Source organism: Astatotilapia calliptera, chromosome 18 (genome assembly GCF_964374335.1).
Source record: "Astatotilapia calliptera chromosome 18, fAstCal68.1, whole genome shotgun sequence".
NCBI classification, from domain to species: Eukaryota; Metazoa; Chordata; class Actinopteri; order Cichliformes; family Cichlidae; genus Astatotilapia; species Astatotilapia calliptera.
The window spans coordinates 16,974,725-16,997,483 of record NC_137439.1 but is presented as its reverse complement, the minus strand read 5'-3'; the positions used below and the strand labels follow the sequence as shown (position 1 = coordinate 16,997,483).

General features: G+C 37.2%; 1 protein-coding gene across 1 annotated transcript; it reads right to left on the bottom strand.

Annotated features, from left to right (window-relative positions):
- Nucleotides 1-990: 990 nt before the first annotated feature.
- Nucleotides 991-18,583, bottom strand: rb1cc1 (RB1-inducible coiled-coil 1). The gene is made up of 23 exons (XM_026149406.2): nucleotides 18,217-18,583; nucleotides 16,946-17,078; nucleotides 16,730-16,856; nucleotides 16,477-16,647; nucleotides 16,104-16,306; nucleotides 15,252-15,666; nucleotides 14,982-15,152; nucleotides 14,715-14,899; nucleotides 13,699-13,885; nucleotides 12,567-12,648; nucleotides 12,410-12,474; nucleotides 12,202-12,305; nucleotides 10,999-11,125; nucleotides 8,822-10,752; nucleotides 8,162-8,369; nucleotides 5,447-5,555; nucleotides 4,956-5,250; nucleotides 3,526-3,574; nucleotides 3,382-3,429; nucleotides 2,899-2,957; nucleotides 2,558-2,685; nucleotides 2,131-2,201; nucleotides 991-1,890 (listed from the first exon to the last, which is right to left on the bottom strand). Exons 2-23 carry the CDS (start codon nucleotides 17,014-17,016, stop codon nucleotides 1,813-1,815), a joined length of 4,884 nt encoding a protein of 1,627 aa, XP_026005191.2. The 5' UTR covers nucleotides 17,017-17,078; nucleotides 18,217-18,583; the 3' UTR covers nucleotides 991-1,812.
- Nucleotides 18,584-22,759: the final 4,176 nt, after the last annotated feature.

Sequence of the window (22,759 nt, the reverse complement as noted above, 5' to 3'; positions counted from 1 at the left end):
GATGTAGTCTACATAATTTTTGCTAATTGTCATTTCATTAAAGCTCATTATGTATGTGTGTGCGTGTTAAAGATATAAATAAATTAAACTGGTGACATTTAAATACAGACACTACACTATGACTTACTAAGCATGCAGCCAAATTTCACATTCATTACTAAAGATAAGAACTCAAAAATGTTACGAAAAAAAGTCTTGAGACTAGACTAGCTTGAGACTACACATGGCAGTGTTAAATCCCATTCAGCCTGATGAGAGTGACTCCCAGCAGCACTGAGCTCAGTGGGGGGTTGTAAACATTTACACTAAGAGCCTGTCCAGTGCACATGGTTGGTGCTTGCCAGGCACCTCGGTATCGAATGTTGTGTTGCATATTTTGTCATTCAGGCCTGTCCCGAAATTGTAGGAATCACACCATCAATTTATGAAGGAGCCATCCAAATGTGACAACAGGCTTATGCTAAATGGAGAAAATAGAGCTAAACATTGTTAAAACACCCCTAGACCCACATGGTAGAGAGTGCTCGGCGGAGAGCTGCTATGCTCCCCGCTGTGAACTGGGAAAGTGATGTTGGTGGGCTTCCTTCTCCATGAGGGCCGCATCGTTCTTGGGCCCCGATTTGAAGCCTTTTTGAAGTCTGTTTCCTGCAGCACCGTGCCAACATTAATGTTTCCACAAAAGCAAAAATGCTAAATCAAATGAATACACTATACTATGCTATTCCACATTGACTCCTGAATTTCCCCCAGGAAAATTTTAAAAATCATCATTATAGGTGCCATTTACTATATATGCCTTAAAAGCTTCTGCTGTTTTTGTTTTATACAAAATGGTTAGAATGACGTGTCAGTGAAAAATCATAATTGTCGGCTTTCTCCTCCCCAATGAAACATAAAATATCTCACCTGTAATATTAATGTGCACATAAGTATTTGTTACATTTCTGCATCAGAGGAAAGAATGAAAAGAAAAGAAAAAAAACTATTGAATCCATTTGGGATCAGTCCTTTATTGTTTCAAAACTCTAGCTTTTACAATACAGTAATTTATTGTTACATGTGATTTGATGGGTAATATACAATGTCTCCCGATAATGAAACACAGTCACAAAGTATTCCTTTCTACATATCAATATTCTATGATAGTGAGAAGTTTGTGCTGATATATTTACTTAGTTCTGACAGCTCAATTAACTTCCCTTTTCAAATCAACAAAAGCATTGTTTTGAAAGTGCATTTCAAGGATTGCAAAGACGACTGTTTCCATTAGTCAGTCATAATGTACATTTCAGTATTGACACAGGGCCATACTGTTTTGTGAGTAACAAACAGCATTAACTACATTTCCAACTACAACATTTATCTGGATAAGTAAATCAAAGAAAATATATCAATATGCATGCCATGAACATTCCTCCATAAACATTTATAATAAATGTATATTTTTCATTTAATTATGCTGATAATGACAGTATTTTCCACAAAAGGACAAATGCTGATAATGAGAACTAATATTGAACATCCAAATTTCGTTTAAGTTTACATACAGGTCAGATGGCATTATGCCACAGTGTATAGGGCATTGCCCTAATAAGTTTAATAGCATTTGGTCCACAATAACAAATCTGGGTTTAAAAGAACAAAAAAGTGATAGCAGGTGGGATTTTAAAATAAAATGCAAAACCATATGATGGCGATCTTAATTCTTTCCATTTTTTAGGTCTTTCGATTTTCAAGTTATGAGTTATTATGTGATGTTTCTGTTCAAAAATTAAACTATATAAATATACATTTTAGCTCATTACTTGGCTATTATACTTTTCTATTCCATGGAACAGCTTTCACTCTGTAGAACTTGGTTCCTAAAGGAACCTTGAATCTGTTTTGGGCCTGAAAAAGGAGAGGAAGAGAAGGAGAGAGAGATCATTACAAGAAACAATGAAGGTTCAAACTTTGTACTTAATTGTAAGAACATTACTGACATGACTTTAAAAAAAATCCAACTCTGATTTAAAAAAAATATATTAAAAAAAAAAAAAGACACTTATAGGCCTACAGTTGAAACTGTAAGTAAAACAGGGTTAAATGTTAATCGAATATGTAAACAAAGTATTTTTAGTACTTAAGTACCTTTTTTGCCTGGCAATACTCCTTCTCCATCACCTTTCCAAGCACCCACGGCCGTCTTGAGGTCCCTGATGCTAAACAAGAAAACAAATCGCATCGTTAAATAAACTTAAGAAAATGTTCACCAATTCTATGTGTAAAATAAAGCCAACAAGCATCAGTAGCAAGAACAAAGATTAAACTACATTTTATTTTAGCACCCATGTACACACAACACACAAAGCTCTCATGTTTGATTAATATATATATATATATATATATATATATATATATATATATATATATATATATATATATATATATATATATATATATATAAAAAATCAGAAAACAATCAGTCGTGCCTTTTTATTTTATTATTAAAAAAGAAATGTGTAAAATAAATTTCAATGACACAACGCTAAACTCAAAAGGGTTTGATGAAGCTGACCTGGTTTGAGGTCCAGTGCAGTAAGAGACTCAGAATGGAGGAAGTAGAGGGTGGGACCAACTGTGAAGAGCACGTAGTTGTCATGCCTTTCATCCAAGATGATTAGAACCAAATCGCCTACCTGGAAACTGAAACATAAAAAAAGACCAATAAAGAGACCAAATGATGATGAAACCGAATTGCAAAATGAAAACACAAAAGAAAATACATTAACGGTAATCATATGTGTATAATTATACCTACATACATAATAATGTACACAATAATGACAGAAAAACCACACACACATCAGCAAGGACATGTTAAGGCCCTGTGTGTTTCGTTTTTTAAAATTCACTTACTCTCTGATGGCGATTTTGTCTGAATGCCGTGATGACACAGACGACATGCTCTGAGACATCTACACAGAAGAGAAGGGCAACATTACTCACGTTATCAAAGCAAAATTAATAATATTAACAAGAACTGACTTCCACTGGGGATTATTAAATCATTTGTCTGTGACATAGGCTTTGAACTCTTATACTTTTACCACCTAACAGAATTATATCATAATCTAAACTATACCAGTCTTCGAGTTATGCAATATTAGTATTGACTAAATCTTTTCACACCAGAAAAGTACATTTTTGACATTTGTATTAGTATACAAGTTTGTGCTTCACTAAAATTCACCCCTTGTACATTTCAATGATCCTCTTCCTAAAGACTCATTTTTATTCACTGAGCTCGCTGGCCTCCTGGGTCAGGATTCTACTCTTTGATGCTAGTGCCACCTGGTGGAGAAATTGTTTCATAGCCTATAATGAAAATGATAAACTGACCAGTCTTTGACTGAGACGCTTGTTTTCTTCTTCCTTCATGTGCAAAGTCTGCAACATATATTAAATGAATTAGTCAGACATGCCTACACAAACAAACTCTTATCCAGTCAGATGCAATGATAAAGATGCAGCATGTCTAATTACCCTCTCAAGTAAGATTATCCGCTGTTTCTCCTCTGACATCATAGTATCACTACAAAAACAACAACAACAAAAATTAACAAGATGCAGTATACAAAAGGTAAAACTAAATAAATAAATCATAACATTTTTTGACTTGTGACCACTTGGCGCTTCTTAATATTAAGAATTTAAAAAATTATTTATTTATTTTAACTTACACTCTCGGTTCCTAGCCTCCCTTCCTTGGACTGTCAAATGTCTCTTCTGTTCGTCCATTTTTGGCTAGTTTATACAGTTGGCTCTCGAAACACAACACAAAAGTCTGTTTCTCTGGCTCGCAATCGATTTGACGGCATCTAAACAAAACTTACTGTCTATGAAGGAAACCTTTTTAGGTTTCACTATGAATTTGTTTGAGATTAACATGTTGGCGCAATAAAATCCACGTACTGCAGCACTGCGAATGCACAGAAATGAACACACTCAGATTCTCGTAGTTTCCTTGTCCAACTTAAACTGTAACTAAAATCTTAATCCAAGGTGCAGTCAAAGAGATCCCACTACCCAACCTATAAAAAGGCAAAAACTGTCCTCAAGTTCCATTACGGCCCTTTTGTGAAGCTCTACATTGTTCCCTGCCCTCTTGCACCTGTAGGGATTGTTCATTGTAGGAGCTACTCTGATCAACTGCGCCTGACAATATGGGAGGATTTTACTGTGTACATTCTTGTGAATACTGTCATTCCCCTGACTTTATGGACTTTGAGTTTAGATAGTGCAGATTCATCTGTCATGTCATTTGAGCACCGGTTGTCATTAATAGTAATGAGCCTTGTGAGGTATGGCCAGTTTGATGCAGACGTTACTGTCTGCTTTCAAAGTAAATGTGAGCTCAATGATGAAATAAAAAATGCACACATAAAAGTGGTCAGAACGGCCATCCAGGGAGCAATCTCAGTGAAGCAGGAGCTGCAAGCTATGCATCACTACGCCAGGAGATGACCTTGAAGGGGATATACTGTTAAAATTTTAACCAGTGATGGTTTATCCAAACTTTTGGACTTACATTACATTGTGCATCACAGATTCCACAAAAACTATTATGTATAGAATAACCAAAATTCTGTGCATTCCTTTTACATGGACCTCTCTATAAACTGTGGCTACAAGATCATGCGCAGGTGAGAAGGTTTCTTACGTATTTTGCAAATGTTGTTTGAAATATAAAGTGTGGAGTAAGGATAAACACATTGTCCAAATGCAGCCCACATAGTTGTTAACCAGGTGAGGTTAGGATAGGATAACTGGTTAGGATACCTGTCCTAACCGTGCTGCTAATGTGTGCTGCTCTGATTTTTCTTTCCCCATGAACAGTAATAGTGTCAGGCACATAATCACGTGGACGTATTTCAGACTCTAAACACAATGTTTATTTTAGAGTAGATGCTTACTGGACGGTCACCATGCTGGCTTCCACTGCTGAATCAACATGTTCGTCATCTCGAATGGCTGCCACAGAGGCCAATCTATCAGTTTCAGTGAGGGGCTCAGAAAAACAAGCCCCAGCAACGGGCAGAGCTCTAGCTGCTGCTGCTCCGGCTTCTGAGGCATCTTGAGCTGAGGGGTTAGGGTTGAAGAAGGCAGAGGACACCAGTGCAGTGCTGCGGAAACGGTTGAGCTCCTCTTCCAAATGTTTCTTTTCCTGCATCACACTAGCCCGGTCCTCAGACAGTTTCTCTATCAGAGCTGGAATAAAAGTATAAATATAAACCACTGACAAACACAAAATAACATTATTTTTGACAAAAGCCTAAAAATGAATATTATGGCAGTGAGAACAAGCGAACAGGACAAGTAATGAATATTCATGAGGTGCTACCATGATGTCTCATTTCCAAAACTGTAAGAAAAACAGTGTTCAATGTGGACAGTACACACTCACCTTTATCTTTCTCCTGCTGCTGGGTAACTTTATGCAACTTCTCCGTGAGATCACTGATGATCTGCTCCTTTTTCATTTTCTCTCGTGTTAGAACTGTGTTGAAATTTGTCTGGATAAAAAGATTAATAATTATTATTATTAACAATTTAAAAATTTTGACAAGCTTAGCAACCATTTTAGTGAGAACAGAGCATTTATATCAAAGCATTAATTATTTCATTTTTAATTGCCAATTTCTGAGGACACAGATCAGCATGCAGCCATGGGAGTTACAGTTGTTTTGTTAGCTTTTACTCCTAGTATTTTGATATTTTTGTATCGTACATCCATGTATTACACCAGACAATAAATAACAAAAGAAATCAAACTGTATGTGCTCCTAACAATTCTGTTTGTTGCAAGTCTCATCAGGTTCAACTACAGTAAATGAAATAATACAAAATCTATAGCACAGTAAAATAAATGTCTGTCCACATATGAAGCGATCTGCTCATCGTCCATAGCATTGTAGCTAGTTGGTCCCTAGAGGAAAATCCAGACTCTGGTTCCCTAGGTGATCCTGAAAAATATTTTATGACCTGTAATATGTAAACGGTGTCATTCATCCAGTTGCCAATGTATTAGTCATCCCTACTTTTACTTAGGAAGGTGAGAAAAAAGACAGAAAACTAAAGGTAGGTTTTATAAAATGGATGAGATCTGACCCTTAAGTACTGAATACTCAGTACACAAGGGTTGTAAGGTCAACACTGAAACTTTTGATGGCATGTTGAAGGCTTTTGTCTATAGGGAGGATGAACTGTATTTAAAATATTTCACACTACCATAACGCTATACTGACAAGCACTTTTTCTACTGCTAATATTTCTCCATGGCAGCCTGCCATGCTAAAATCTTTGCTGCCAAACAAGAAGCGTTGTGCATATATAAAGAAATTGGGTCACCGTGCATCGCTTGTAGCTGACAGCTGGACACTATAGTGGACATTTTAGGCTAAGGTTCACTGGTAACCCTCTTATACATCCCCCGCACTGTCATGTCAGTCAATGGTATCTCTTTGCTCCCACTGTTTGCAGCAATAATTGCTCTCCTCAAAACTGACAGTAGTTTAAATAGGCATCCACCCCTCTTTGCACAGCTAAAGGTTATTTAGCCTGTCAGTGCTGCAAGTCTCTGGTAATCAAATTGCCGCTAGTTTCTTCCTGTGTGTATGCTGCTTCCAGCTGAGTTAGTTTAGGTCTTATCCCCTTCACAAACAGCTTTTTCCATTTACAACACACTTTATGACTGACTAAATGAAGATGGCCACTGCTAATTGCATTCACTCTCCTATGGCCAAGGAAACACGTTAGTGCTACTACTACTACTATTCCCATTCATCGACATACACAGAGTCTATGAACAGTTTTGCAGATCGTTTGCTACATGTTATAGCTGTTTGCTGTCACCTGGGGGCAGTGTCACAAACAAGCGGTCTGTGGGCTACTCTTGGTAATGCTCTTGTTGGTCTTCAGCCAACTATCTGGTCTTTAAGTGATGACGTATGAACCCTGCTTCTAGGTCCAAACTACTCTGCGTTTATTAAGGCTGTTGCGTTTTTAACATGTTTTAATTCCTTGTATCTTTTTCTATTTAATCTGGACAAGCCCCTAAAAAAAGGGCAGTGATCACTGTCGGCCTCTCTCTCAGGTTTTATTACCACTATTCATTTTAACGCTCAGTTTTTAAAATCATACAATGTAACTACTGCCCAGCTCATACAGCAGTATATTATTAACCAACCTCATATTGTGGATGGATTATCTCAGTTGTTCTTCTGACAGCATCCTGCCATGCAATCACATTTGTCCCTAACCATTGCGTTAATTTTTATCGACTGGAAAAAAGTTAGCATTCATCCTCTGGATTCACTGTGTTTATATTATGCTAACATAGCTGTGTTGCTAGCATTCACGTAGCACATCATTATATACAAGCTAGTTCAACTTCAGTAACACTACAAACATCACTGCTGTTTAGTTTTCTGTCTTCATTTATGTCAGAAGTGATAGCAGAGCTGTACATCTTAATTTGTTTCAGAAATCTCTCAGTCAGAACCTGGTATATTATATTTAAATGGAAACTAGCGAGCTAACTCCCTGCTAACTTCTAACTCCATTAAATTTCAGAAATTCTGTTTTTATGGATGCCTGGATGTTAAACTTAATTGTTACACCTGGTAGAGCAGCCACACTAATCATTTTATTACAGATGAAATAATTTAGACAGTTTTTCATCTCTTAGTGATGCCGCAGTGTTTGTTTGACTTTAATCACTGACGAGTTTGGACCCAGAAACGCCTAATAACGTCAGACTTAAAGACCACATAGAGAGGAGCAAAGTTAGAAAATACAAGAGAGCTGAATTGTGTTACATAAATTCTGCTGTGTCCAATGCAGTGACTGTCGGTGCGTGATGATCTTTGATGGTTTTTTTCCCCCACAGTTCCCCCGTTTATTATGAACTCCGCTGTTGCTCTCTTTTCTGTTCCAGCTTGTTTTCAACCAGCAGGCATTCAACCTATGCACAGCATCATCCGCGTTCAGTCACATGCGGTTGGGTTTTTGGAAGACTGCACACAAGTATGTTAGCATAGGTCCGCACTCAAATATCAACAAAAGACAAATATCAACAAAAGCAGAACCCTAAAATAAACTAACAAGAGCAAATACAAACCTGTTGCTCTGCAATAAGTGATGTTTTGATGTTCTGTATCTCCTCATTCTTCTTTTTCTCCATGAGCTCCATCTGTGCCTGCAGAGAGGCCCTTTCCTGTTGCAGAGAGGCCCTTTCCTGTTGCAGACGCTCTTGTAGTGCTGAGTCTAGAGACAGAGGTGCTCCAGCATCTGCACGTCCGTCAGCATGCAGGGACAACCCTTCATCACTGAAAGGCACATAGCAAACAAAATTATCAACTTAAACTACTTAAAACTAACCATGAAAAACACTTTAACTGAAATAAAAATAGATAATAGAAATCCAGAAGCTACGATGTATGGCCTCAATATTACACTTTATTACTGTACTTTTCCTAACTTATTACATCTTAAATTCTGAAAAAACGACCCATGTAATAATAATAATAATAATAATAATAATAATAATAATAATAATAATATTAAAGTTAATACTAAAAGGAATGTTAAACTAACCTAAGCACAGGAAACTGTGGAAACTAAACTGAAAACCCAAATTTAAAACTAAAAACAACTTACAGAAAATGCAAAATCATAATACCTCTAACAAAAACATTAATCAACCAAGTGATGAACCTGTAACTGTGAAAATAATGTGAAGAAACATGAAGAGCAAACTTGTTTTGGATTAAACATTTACCTTTTTGAGGACCGGACCTCATGAAGCTCATTTTCAAGTTGTCTAATCTTGCCTAAGAGTCTCTTCTCCATCTCCTCTTTCTGCTCTAAGTCTTTAAAGACATCTGGTGCTGCAGCCTCAGTGGCCTTTTCTTTCTCTAAATGTTTCTCAAATGCAAGTCTGTCCTGCTCTACTTTTTGCGAAAGCAGGTCATTTTCTTGCTGCAAACTGCTGATAACAGTCCTCAACTCCTGCTCCTGTTCTTGGAAACTATTCAGTTGCTTTTCTTTTTCTTCACAGACAGCAGCCAGTTGCTGATCTAATTCCTCTTTAAGTTTCCGATGCTGCTCAGCGTGGTTCCTCTCAGCCTCCTGGGCTTGCTGCTGCAGGGAAGAGAGCTTGTTGCTCAACAAAATAGTCTCCTCTTCGTGTCTGTCAACAAGCTCTGAGATGCAGTGGTCCTTCTCAATCCTCATGAGAGTCCTGAGCTCTGCTAGGTCCACTTCATACTCTTCATTCTTTAGCTGAAGCTCTTTTTTGACAACTGCCAGTTCTTCACCAAGAACTTTGGTCTCCGCCTCTATTTGGGATTTGACAGCCTCTTCCTGCTGTATCCTGGAGTCTTCAAACAAGCGCTTTAACTCTTCTGTCTCTGATTCTTTGAGGGCTAACTCCACCTCTAACTTGCAGCGGAGTTCTGCAAGCTCAGCTATCCGAGCCTCCAAGTCCTTGACCTGACTGTCCTTCTCTTTTATAGCAGTGGCATGGTGATCAGCTGCCTCGCTTAACTTAACACTATTTTCAACAGCAAGATTTTCCAGAGCCTCGTGGTTACCCTTGGTCAGTGTCTCCATTTCTGCCTTGTGTTCATGCTTCATTCTGTCCTCCAACTCTTTTAAATTGGTCTGTGCAACAACTTCCAGCTCCTGTCGGATCTTCTGCTGACTGCGTTCAATCTCAAAGTGCAGATTCTCAAGCTGAGTGGCCAAAGAGTCTCTTGAGGCTGCAAGCTTCTTATTTTCTTCAGCTTGATCACTGATAATCTGCTCCAGGTTGGTGATCTTATCAGTCTGAATACCATCCGTTTGAATCCATCGCTCTCTCTCATTCTCAAGCTGAGTCAGTTCCTTCTCCTTGCGCTCCATAAGCCCTTCGAGCTCCAGCATTGCACGCTGAACATCTCTAACAATATTCTGGTTTACTTGGTTTTCCTTGGTTAGTGTCTTTACCTCCTTCTCAAAGTCCTGCCGTATGGCCAGAAGCTCACTTTGATGCTGCTCCTTCAACGCTTGTTCATGGGTCTGACAGATGCTATCCACAATATTGTGCACCTCTGTGCTCATACTACGCAGAACAAAGCCAAAGTCATGTTGTTCTTTTAATACTAGACCTCGTAAATGACACAGGTCATCCTTTACATTTCTTAAGCTGGAATGGGACTCCTCTGCAGCACTTCGATACCTCTCAATAACTTGCTGAAGAACAGCGATCTTTGAGTTCTCTCTCTCTAGTATTGTGGTATCTTGCATTCGCTTGTTATCAATAGCGTTAATGACTGAAGAATACAAAGATTCCACCATCATTTCAGGGCTAATAGGATCACTGATAGGGTTTGGAGAGGTCAAGTTCTCTTCAATCACAAACTCGTTTACAGCAGACATGAAGTCTGATTCAGGGCTTTCTGCCAGAGAATCTAAATCAAGGGATCCCTGCTGTAGGACTGGATCCATGTTTGGATGGCCAATGGTTTCAAAGTCAAATGTTTGTGCATCAATGCTGTCTGGCGATAAGTCCTCTAGAGGAGCTGGGACAGGAACATGAAGGGGTTGGCAGCTGGGGCCCTGAAGGCTGAGAGAGGAAGGAGTTTTGGGCGACACCGCTGTTGTGGTAGCAGGCATTTCAGACTGAGGAGACAATGTAGTTGATCTGTGGGCACTCTGACTACAAGATGCCTAGGGAGAAAAAAACAAAACACCCAAGAATAAATAAATATATTCTTCAAGTTGGAGTTTAATCTTAATACGAAAAGAGAAATTAAACAGTATTACAAAAAAAGAAAGAAAAAAATTAGAAAATGCTTGACCTAAAGTTATACCTCAGTATTGTTTGCTTTTTGATAGTTGTTCTAAGTTATGTGTTCATTTCAGACTAGGACAGCAAATACATATATGTGTAATATAACCAAGGTAAATCATTACCCTTTGTTCACTTAGCAGGTCAGTAATCGTCTGTGACATCTCGTCCACGCTCTGCGCAGCTTGGACCAGCTGGTGAAGTGTCTCTATGTGGTGATTTAAGGGCTCAAAGTTGCACACTGTGGGAAGCCTGCAGAAAAAGATTTTTTTAAACTAAACAAACACGGACATATTGGTAAAAACTATGTTGTGAATTTCTTCAGTTTAAAAAGATTGCTTAGAAGGTCTTCAATTTGATGCAATTAAGAGATAACAGAATAAATTTAGGCCACTTTTCACACCAAGAATCTGTTCAAGAAAGCAAACTGAGTCTAAAGCTGAAACTTATTTCTTGAATTGATTAACTTAATCAAGGATTAAACAGTTGTTAACAAAGTTTGGCTGATCAACTCCAAGTATGTTCCCTTTTAGTTAAGAGAGTACATGGCGAATGAAAAAGAAAAGGCATAATTAACAGAGTTCTGAGACCATGATCACCACAGTAATGGGTAAATAAAGAGCAAAGCCTTAATTCAGTAGAATTAAAACTGTGAACTATGTGATACATGAAACTATGCATCACTGCAGTGACAAATGCAACTGACGGCAACTGAAAATAAAAATAAAGCTCAAACAATACTTTAGATCGTTTACTTATAGATGATCATATCGGACCTTTACTTTATAGTCTTACCAAGTTATAATGATTCTGGTTATTAGCACTTAATTATAGTCTGACTTTTTAAATTAACTTTTTAATATCTAGTTTAAACTGAAATATTTTGCTCTACAGCGTTAGAGAGCCTGCATTTCAAAGTGCAATCTGCATAAAATGTTGTAAGACCACATTCAGACTATATTCAGATTATTCACATAATCTCCATCATAAAGAACTATAAACAACTCCAACTATGACATACTTGGTCCCCAAGTAAGACCAACCACAACATGTCCCATGATTTATTCATTATTCAGTTTCTTACATATCTAAAGCTTTTTATATCTTTATTGTTTTATTTATTTAAATAAACCAAAGATAAATGCATTTAAATAAACCAACAAACAGTGCCAGGGACCTGGTTGAACACTAAACAGCTTATTTTGATAACAAACCATAAATTCAGTTATGTTAACTATTGGTAGTTAACGAATAGTTTTTCCATTTTTTCTCAAAAAACCCTATTTAATGATATTTAAAACCACTAATGATTCAAGACAGTGACTTACATGAGGAAAGGCTGCACCTCAACAGGACAACAAGATTTCAAGTACTGCAGGTCCTCAAGTGAGATGTCTGGAAGTTCATCATCAAACCTTCTTGGCCTTCGTGTCTATAGCCAATTAAGAACCATGAAAAAAATAGACTGTCAAACAGTGTGAAACAATAGTGCTAACAAAGAAAAAGTGATACACACGATAATTCAATCAAACTTACACAAAATGATGTTGGAGGCCATGAATCAAGTCCTCTAAACAACCGATTTCGGAGAAAAGACTTTCCTAAATAATAAATAAAACAGTAACTGGGTCAAAATTCTGTTCTTACGTGGAATTGGTGTGTTATTTAATCAGAGTTTCTCAAAAACACTTACGAAAGAGTTTCCCAAAGGATTCCCGTTTAAATTTCTCTGCCTCATAAAGTTGTTTTCCATCCTTGACAAGTGCATTGGCCCACTGAAAAGATTTAAGAAAAATTTAATTAAGATTATGCAATAAATTAATAATTATGTTTCAAAAACATTTTCACAAGAAGATTACATTCCTTAACATCGTTTTAATGTTATTTAGATTTGAGCATTTAGACATAACTTAATGGAAGGCTTGCAGGCACTCTTCAAAAAAAGCCAATATGTATGCAGCGTCCGTCAAAACGAGCAGTTACATTTTTTGCCAAAAACTACATCAATCAGAGGAGCCATCTTTCAAGCAATTCCCAAAACACAAAGTGTTAACTTCTATTCTTTCTTGTGACTGTGAAATAATAAAGACCAAAAAATTAAGCTCAAATAAAGGAAAGTTTCATCAAAATCATCAAAAATCTGTCTTATTAGTCAAACCTTCTCAGAGCTAAGCACCCTTTTTGCACCTTTACCATAGACCGTACATTGCTTAGACACAAGTCACACACCTTTAGCTGTCATAACATATCACAAATTAGGCATTATTTTCTTTTCTGCTGCTGCCAACACAGCACACCACAAATGGCCAGATGTTAGAAAATTGGACACATCTAGACACTTCATAGCTGATTACAGTAACTTAATTCCCCCTGTTAGCACAGGCTTCCTAATGGTTGCAACTTTGTGTTGATAATGTTATTTCTTACACACTTGAAACAGAGCTGAATTCTCACAACAAAACCCCCAAAGACCATCCATCCATTCATTTCCCTCATCTTATTTAATTCAGGATTGGGTCATCAGTCCATTGCAGGGCTAACACACAGTGACAGACCACCATTCACATCTTTATAATTTTGAATAACCAATTAATATAAAGAGATAACTTTTTAGGAAGTGTAAATACCCAGATGGAACCCACACAGAATCTTCTTAAAAGAAACCCTTTCTTTAGGCTATATATGTGGTTTTATGTACTTTATACTATTTTTCATTATATGATTTCATACTGTACATTGTCATTTCTGTAAATCTTATTGAGATGACTGTTTTTGTTAAATTGCTACATCTGAATGCATGATTAGTTTCTAATAACAGTACTGACCTCTCTGTAGTGGCGCATGAACATTTTTCTCCTGACTACCTCTACGACTGCCAAGCAGTACATCTGGGGCACGGTACTGAGGGCCTCCACCACCCTCACTCTTTCCATTAGCTCGGTTAGAAGTCTGAATAGAGCCTGAAGCTTCTCTGCATCCTGGTCTGCATGAAGCATCACGTAGCAGCACCATCTAAAATTATTCCAATCATTAGAATTTGAAAACATAATTCTCATAATCACATTTTTTTAAACATATATTAAATACAGCAAGGTACAATTTATTAAACATAGGATTAGGGCTGTACGATATAACGATATATATCGGATGACGATATTAAAACGTCTATCATTTCATTTTATGCTATTGTTTGTTTCATGGTGTCACAAAATAAACTGTTTACTGCAATATTTTTTCATTATTTTGATGGTCACTGTAGTGGCTATATTAATTTCTTAAAGTTCTCTCTTTCTCTTATATTTAATATAACCACACTACAGACGGACAAGTGTCTGTTTTTATGCGCTGTCATTAGCAACAACAACAGTAAAACCATCGCGTGTCCGCTTGTTTATTTTCCACAACCTTTCACAATAAAGCTCAAGCTCCTGTTGAGACTTTTCAAAATAAACTGAATCACGTGAAAGAGTATGCAGAGTATTCACAGATGAGAAGTAAAAAAAGAGCCGTCAGGTGCTAAAAAAATAAACCTTAGACTCAAACGTTAGAGCAGGCTTTTCCCCGCAGCATGCTGTGTAATAAACACTCACAAAGAAAACGGCAGCCGCTACAACTTATGTCTAAAATTAAAACACCTGACTCCAGGTACGCGACACCCAGCTGGAAACACTTCACGGAAGTCGAGCTGCCCGAGATTCACAGAATTTACAGAAAATGTAAAATTTTTGTAATTTATGTTGTTATCAGACGATAGATGTCTTATATGAGATTTTGGTCATATCGCACAGCCCTAGCCAGGATCAGCAATTAATATGGAAAAAGAAATGGTTTCCGGTTTTACTTAAGTCTGACTTGAAGGTTGTTTGCTAGCTCTTGTTTGGCAGTGGTGCACTTCTTTTTAATTTCCAGCAGCTTTCTGTGGTTGTTCAGCATGATCATCAGCTGGTTGGTGTGACTCATACACAAATCAGGCAGAACAGATGTATCCTTCAGGTTTTCAGCCCGCTTCTGATTGGCCAAAAATCCCTGGAAGCAAAAACATGTGAGCACAATTCATAACACAACAAAAAGCAGAGAAAACTATTTAATACTGCTTTTCTTTGCATACCTGAGCAAGTTCTTTCTGTTCATTCACCAACTTCTTGCAGCTTGCAAGCATTTGGTCTAGAGCATACAACCTGTCTTCAAGCCCTTTGATGGATTTCATGTTTTGATTATCTAGCTTGGAAATTGTGTCATGACATTCTGTTAGGAAAGGCTGAATGGTCCGCGGGTCAAGCTGAAAGACACAAAATCAAAGTCAAACCTCTTATTCCAATTTAACACAGCACATTTAAAAATCCACCAAGACCTTTTTAAAAATAGATCAATGACTTACCCTATTGATGGAGTCAAAACATTTCCTTACAACCGATTCCACATCATTGGGCCTGTCCTGGACGTTGATCCAATCTAATAATGTAACATTGAACACGGACGGGTTGGTGAGCTCTGGTGTGTCATCATCTAATAGTGCAGCTCTCAGGCCACCACTGTCAGTCATTTCATTTGATTCCTGGTCCTCAGCTGGCTCACAAGTGGCTGTCCCTGAAGCGGAGAAGGATGCTGATGACTTAGAGGGCATCTGTGTTTCAGTTGTGCAGAGCACAGAGTCAGTCGATTTTTCTTCTTCCGTCTCATCTGAATCCTTTGCAGGGGTTGAGCTGGACTTCTCCATGCTCTCTCTGTAACTCTGACGTGTTAAACATTCCAGCAGAGGTATCTTGGCCATTACTGAAACTGCTGTCCCTAACCTGCAATTATAACAAAAGATGAGTTGAGACTTGTCTTGATGCATGCTCATCCAGGTAAGTAAATCCCAAAAGGTTGATTCTAGTTTCAGTCTTTGTGCAAATTTACTGTTTATAAGGTTGGAGAAACCTGCAGTCAGCTGAGACTGAAGAAGGCACTTGTATGAGTGACGAAACATTTCTCCGACTGAAAACACTACATCCAGATGATCAGAATCAACCTTCTTGTGAGTTGAGACTGGTTCAATTTCTTTACTATTTTATTTGTTTTAAAAAAATAACATTATAACTACATTATTTAAAATGGTTCCTCTAGCATATTCTCTGTAGACTTATTTACCAATAAAAACACAATATTTTGCATTTTAGGTTTAAACTTATTGAAAAAGATCAGCAAACCAACACTTACTTACATTACACAGTTACACAGTAACACTTACTTTGTAAGTTTCACTTTGATTTCCTCCAGATCATGCTGATAATTTGTATAAGCTGTGTTGAATTTTATAAGCAACTTCTGATAAGATAGGGTGCAGTCATCCAGATTCGCCATTATAGCAGCCCAGCCTTGGTGTTGAAGGTGTTCATCATGAACCAAACGTTCACAGAAAGAGCAAAGTTTGTTGGCAACTTCAAACATTTCCTGGAGGGATTAACAAATATTTAACTCAACATTAGAACATTTTCAGAGTATTCTACAGATGATTGATTAGTTATTATTTCTTGTAAAGAAATTCAGTTGAAAAACATTTCATGGCAAATACATTCAAAAACTTTTTTCAGGCCAAGGTTTAAAAAAATGTTGTTAACTACCAGAGCAAGTTGTGTTCGAGAGGCAACAGTGTGAAAGACAGCTGGCATCAAAAGAGACTCCTCCACCTTGACCTGAATCTCACTCTCAATTGAGAAAGTGGTTTTGGGGATCGTTGGATCCCGGTCAGACAAGATCATCTCTTTGTTGAACAGGAATATAGGGTTGGTTTCCTATAGATAAAAATAACAGTGTTTAGAGCATTATATATATTCAAGGAAATAAAATCAACACCTAACAAACTGAAAAACTCACAGTGCCAGCACTGTAGCTGCAGACCCGTCTCTCTGCAGCCATACATTCTCCTCCATTAACAACGAGGACTTGATGTGGAATTGCAATTTTATATTTGGCTTGGATGGCATGTTTGAGCTCCTGTACACTGAGAAGAGGGAAAACACTTTTTAGGTCACACTAAGCAAGGCGTACTGACCACTGTTTCAGATTAATATTACAATGCCAGCTTCTTACGTTTGGACAGCAAGGTCAGTATCAAATGTCAGTGTGCTGCCATTGTTGACCTGGAACACATACAACTTCATGTTTGATCTCCCAGAGTTTTTCCCTCTTGCCTGTCTTGTTCATTTAGTCACTCACCACAACCCTGCAAAATTACACAATAACGCAAAAAATGTAGTTGAGAACAGACAATAAAAACATCCCTGAAATCATTAAATTGAATTATATATTCCTCTTGATTGTATTTATTTCTCCTGTTTATTATTTATTCCTGCTGTCTTACCATTAATATTTTATCCCTGCAAAGTTGGTGTGGAGCACCCATAATTTTGTTGTGCATGTACAATGACAACAAAGGGCTATTCTATTCTATTCTGAAGACAAGTAATGGTGCCATTTATTCAGAGCACAAAACTACTTGAGTAATATTTATATTATACTGATATTATACTGTTACACCGCATGTTATAAGTAGTTATAACAATATACTTTACAGAGTCTATAGAGTGTGCTTATGCAGTACAGTCATTTAAATTAACTCAACAACAAAAAGGCAATATAACTACATTTTACTTTTCCAAAGACAGCCCGTGCATTGTTTCCTACCGAATAATTAGCCTGGTAGCTGAGTCACTACACGGTAGGCTGGGCTATTAGCTAGTTGTTTGGTAACCAGATAGTGACCCAACATATTATTCTAACCAAAGACACAATCTGTCTTTTGAAACTACCTGAAGTAGTAGATTCTTCACACGGGTTTGCGTTTATTCTGAAATTAATAATGCAAAATGGGCTGCGCTAATTAAAGTTGAAGATAGAACAAAACAGTTAGCGCTATGTTAGCCGTTACAACGATAAACAACTTAAAAGCCACACTGCTTTCTGAATTGCTTGTCTGTTAATTGTCTTTAACAACGTTAACGGTTTGTATATCTGCGGGGCCTCCAATCCTTTAGGCATACTCCGGTACCGGGGTTCATGTTTGCCATTTTTATGTCTACTGAAAACACTCAACCGCTGTTAATAACCTCCAGGCCTCCAGTCCGTCATCATAAACACCGAAGAAGTGGTCACCAACAGCTGCTAGCAGGCTAGCTAGTCAATAATAACCCGTTGACTAACTGGCTATTAGCTAAAACGAGCTAGCGCAGGATAGTCAACACTAACGTCGACAAATTTAGAACCATAAACTAGAGGAGTTACAATCATTAGTTTGGATTTATAATTTATGAGAATGAGATATCATGTCGGATTTTTAAAATAAACGATGTCTTTAGTCTTACCTCACTTTGCTCATCTCCCTCTTCTCGCTCTTGGCTTCGCCTTGGCGAGCTGGCTAGCTAAAAAGCTAGCACTCTAGCTAGCTAGCTAACCCGTTTTGGATTGGCATACATAGAGCTAGCTTAGCAAGCCCCTCAGCTAATGTTGGGTATACTAAACCAGAGTAGAATAACTGACAGTCATAATTAGTTCCACAAAGTAAGCATGCTTCAGTATAATAACGTTCTAATTTGGCAAACTCCAGCCGTAATGGTGTAGCACACGGACTAAACCACTAGTTGTTTATCTCAGGTGGCTACCTACGCTAACACCCTCTCTAGTAGCTGTGCTTGTTTTGTTGTTGTCATCTGCGGATGGGAAGTCCGCGAACGACTCGTTCATCCGTTACGACTCAAAGCATTCAGAGTTCAGTCACAAGCCGAGTAACTCCTGTTTCAGACTGAGGACCGACTCTTTTTAAATAATAAATTAATAATAATTATTATTATTACTATTACCTTTGACAAATTTATACTAAAACTGAACATTTTATTATCACCACAGTAGTATTTTCAGCACAAAGATAAACTTTTTCTTAAAGTAACTTATTCACTGGCCTTATCACAGTACTTCTTGTGTATTTTTTCTATAATTTTCAAAGTTTAATTTTTTCATATTTAAATTTGAAATGATGAGGAACTTTTGCTTCATTTCTTTTGTGTATTTACTTATGTTTGGCTTACCATGCTGTCTTTTTTGTTGTAAAATCATGCTATCAAAAGTTTTAAAGAAAAAAGTTTTATAACTTTTTTAATAAGTTTTATAAATACAGTTTTACTATTTAATTACTTTATTGTGCTGTTTTTAATGCAACATTTTACTTGTTTCCACCACTTAAATAAATAAATAATTCAATAAATAAATAATTGTCAGGCAGAGGCGAGTCAAAAATGTAATTTATTGTCTCAAAATTTCAAGTTAGGTATATATTTCTATATTTATATGGAATTAATAAAATGAAAGAATGAATAAACCAAAATGTGCATTTTTACTGAATAGTTTTAAAAAGTATGCTCTCAACCTACTGCTAAATTTTCCATCAGTATGCATTCGTCACTGCACTTTTCCAGGTGTATTCTGGGAAAAAACGAGGAAAAAAACCCCAATCTGCTGCAACATGAGAAGGGGTGTGGTTAAGGCTGCAGTGTGTGCATGATACTGCTGCAAAGAAAAGGTAGTTTGGGGATTAAGTTTATCACCAACTCTGATGGAAGATAAGACTTTATAGAACACCGTCTTACATAACATCTGAACATAATCAGAAAATCAATAAATAATACAGTAAACACAGCTTGTTTTTATGCGCCTTTAAGAAGCGGGAAAAGAAAAAGCAAAGGAACGGACTTTGTCCGACATTTAGTCAAATAGTTTTTTCCTTGATTGCGTATCTGCTGATCGCACTCTGTGGACAGCAGTCTGTGATGATTCATCGCATTTTCTATCTTTACCCAATTTCTTTTATTTTTAAAACAACCATAATAAAAAGAAGACATATTAGTTATGCAATGTTTAACATTTTTACTCTCCAATGATGATGAGATGAAAGCCTTATATAAGTACACAATTTCTGTTCATTTCACAAAGATATTTGAGTTATTCAGCTAACAGTAGTCCTTGTTTCATGCTAACAGTCAGTGATCCACAATATAAGCAAAGGTTTATTGAAATTGGTTGACAGTATGCATAATGCATTAAAAAAATCTGATACAGGCACCTCCAACCAAACTGCGCTGCATCATTTCTGTTACATTTTTTTTAAATGTATAAATTCTAATTTTGAAGAATAAACTCTGTAATCTCTGTGACGTTTTTAAGACAAACGCCCACTAGGGGTCGCCATATCACAGGACTTTTTTTCAACCAAACAATATGTTGAAAACATGTTATCACCTTTCACACTGCCACACAGTGCTTCAGTTTAAATCAGGTTTTCTCCCTGCAGACCATCATAACCTCAGATAATGACTATACACTTTAATGGTGAGCAGAATTTCTCCAGTGTAAATGAGACACAGTTATTTGTACTGTTTAACATTACAAGTTTTGACAATAGAGATTTTTTTTTTATATGGGAATGACTTAACCCACCTAAACCAAGTCTGGTTATTTGCTAAAATTGAAAAACATTAAAAATGAGCATAGACATCATTTTTACATTGTTTTATATTATTATTCTAAGGTAAATATCAATGTCCAAATAAAACAAATAAAAGCACATGATCCCAGGCCTTTTGAAAATGCCAAACAGAAGTTTGGGTTACAGTAATGTACAAACACACAAGTTTCTCAGATTTACAGAAATTAATTTTGTTAGTAAAAACTTTTTTAAAGCATTACAACAACCATAAAATCATCAATCCATTTTGTTCTGCTTCCAGTTCAGAGTGGCAGGAGCCTATCCCAGCTGCCATAGGGCAAGAGAGAGGGCACACCCGGGACAGGTTGCTGTTGTAGGGCTAGCATAGAGAGACAGACAACTATTCACAACTGTTGGCCATTTAGAATAACCAGTTACCTAACTGCATTTTTGTACTGTAAGAGGAAGAGGGAGTATACAGAGATTCCACACAAAAATAGGGAGAACATGAAAACTCCACACAGAAACGCCCAGGCCAGATGATTGATTCAAACCCAGGACCTTCGTCCTGCGAGGCAACCGTGCTAACCATTCTGCCATTGTGCCTACTGCATGCTTTTATAGATTATTGCTCCTACATATTACAGAATCATCTTGACATTTTCTCAAATTAAAGTGTGTTACATTAGGTGTCACCACATGCTATAAGAAAACAGACAGATTTATGTGCTGCAACATGAAACCAGGATTTTAAATACATTTATATTTTTTATAGAAATACTCATTAGAAAGCTTCTTCTTGTAGCCCAAATGTGCTGACTGGCAAAACAATTCAATACCAAGTTAGGATTTTTTTGTTGTTGTAAATAAACTCTATTAAAATTATGACCTTCATTCATTGGTGTTAATTACTGTGTTTGAAATGGTTTTTATAACTAGAAACTTGCACTGGAATAAAAAAAAAGAATCCTCCAAAATATCCAGCAAGGTCATTGTGCTGGTCCAAGCTGAACTATCTTAAATCTCTGCGAGGCACATGCTCAGCAAGGCCAGACGATGTCTTCGCTCCACTGGTTACATCCTTAGATGGTAGTTAAAACTGATGTGTTTGGATGGCACCCAAGAAGGTCCAAACTTAAATGAGAGTCACGTCTTTCTCCAGCAATTACTTCAATTAGCTCATGAAATGATGTCAAGTCATGTGCATACTAATAACTCATTAAGCTGTGCATTCAAATTCCCTCTCTTCTCTAAAGAAATTCACGTGAAAGATTCATGATGTCTGTGATGTTATTTGTATTCATTTCAGTGTGATGTCAAACCATCTCTATGTGTCATGGTCGTTTTGAGTTTTGGCGAGGTTTAAGGGTTTTGTAGTTTTGATTATTTTTGTATTACACTTCTCTATTTAGTGTTGTTGACATCCTGGCTTTGAGTTATAGAATTATGATTATGTTCTGTGCCTTCAATTGATTAGAGGTTGTTTATCTCCGTTTGTGTTCCCTTTCTGTTCCCTTGGTCTTCTCTCTGTGTTTTGTTTTCTCTCTCTATGTGAAGCTTGTGTGTCTTTATCTTGGTCTCGGTGTTTGTTCCTTCCTGTTTTATTTTGGTGGTCCCTTGTCCTGTGCATTTTGTTCAGTTTTGCTTCCTCTGTCTCTTTAGTCTATGATCCCTCATCAATCTGTGTATAGACTGTCTCGGTCTCTCTTTGCCCATAGTGTAGTTTAGTATTTCAATGCGAAGTTCCATTGTTTCTTAGTTTGTATTCGTATTCCAAGTTTTTCCCCTGAGGCTTAGCAATAAAGCTTATTCATGTGTTTTGAGTCCTACATTTGGGTCCAACCCTGCCTGCCACACAGCCATCCCTAACACTATGAGGTTTGGAGACTACCTAGGCTATTCCATGACCTTAATGTTTTTATTATTTAGACACTCCTTTATTCCATCCGTGGTATGTTTTGGGTCATTGTCATGCTGGATGATCATCCACAATCCATCTTTAGTATTCTGGATGAGGGGAAAAGGTTCTTGTCCAAGATTTTATGGTACATGACCCCATTCACTGGCCCCTCAATACTGTGAAGTCATCCTGTACCCTAAACAGAAAAACAGCCCCAAAACATAATGTTTATGCCTCTGTGCTTGACTGTACTTTGAGTCATTTGTCTTTCTCCAAACACAGCAGCTAGATTTTGGTTTCATCTGACCGCAGCACTTTCTCTGAGTCATTTAGATGTTCACTGGCAAAGTTAAAGCAGGCGTGTAGATTTCTTGAGCAGGAGTGCTGCAAGATTTCAATCTATTGCAATTAGGTGTGTTATCAGTATGTTCTTGGTGACTGTGGTCCCAACTGCCTTCAGATAATCAACAAGCTTCTCCCATTTAGTTTTGAGCTAATCCACTAACTTTCTTATGATCACACTCACCCC

What these genes read in the sequence shown, in the direction of transcription:
- rb1cc1 (XM_026149406.2), bottom strand. Translation starts at nt 17,016, where the DNA reads ATGAAGTTGTATGTGTTCCAGGTCAACAATGGCAGCACACTGACATTT. An exon ending in AACCTTCAAGTCAGACTTAA is followed by an intron (nt 13,886 to 14,714) that starts GTAAAACCGGAA and finishes GAATAATTTTAG; the next exon opens with ATGGTGCTGCTACGTGATGC. An exon ending in GGCCTCCAACATCATTTTGT is followed by an intron (nt 12,306 to 12,409) that starts GTAAGTTTGATT and finishes AATTGGCTATAG; the next exon opens with ACACGAAGGCCAAGAAGGTT.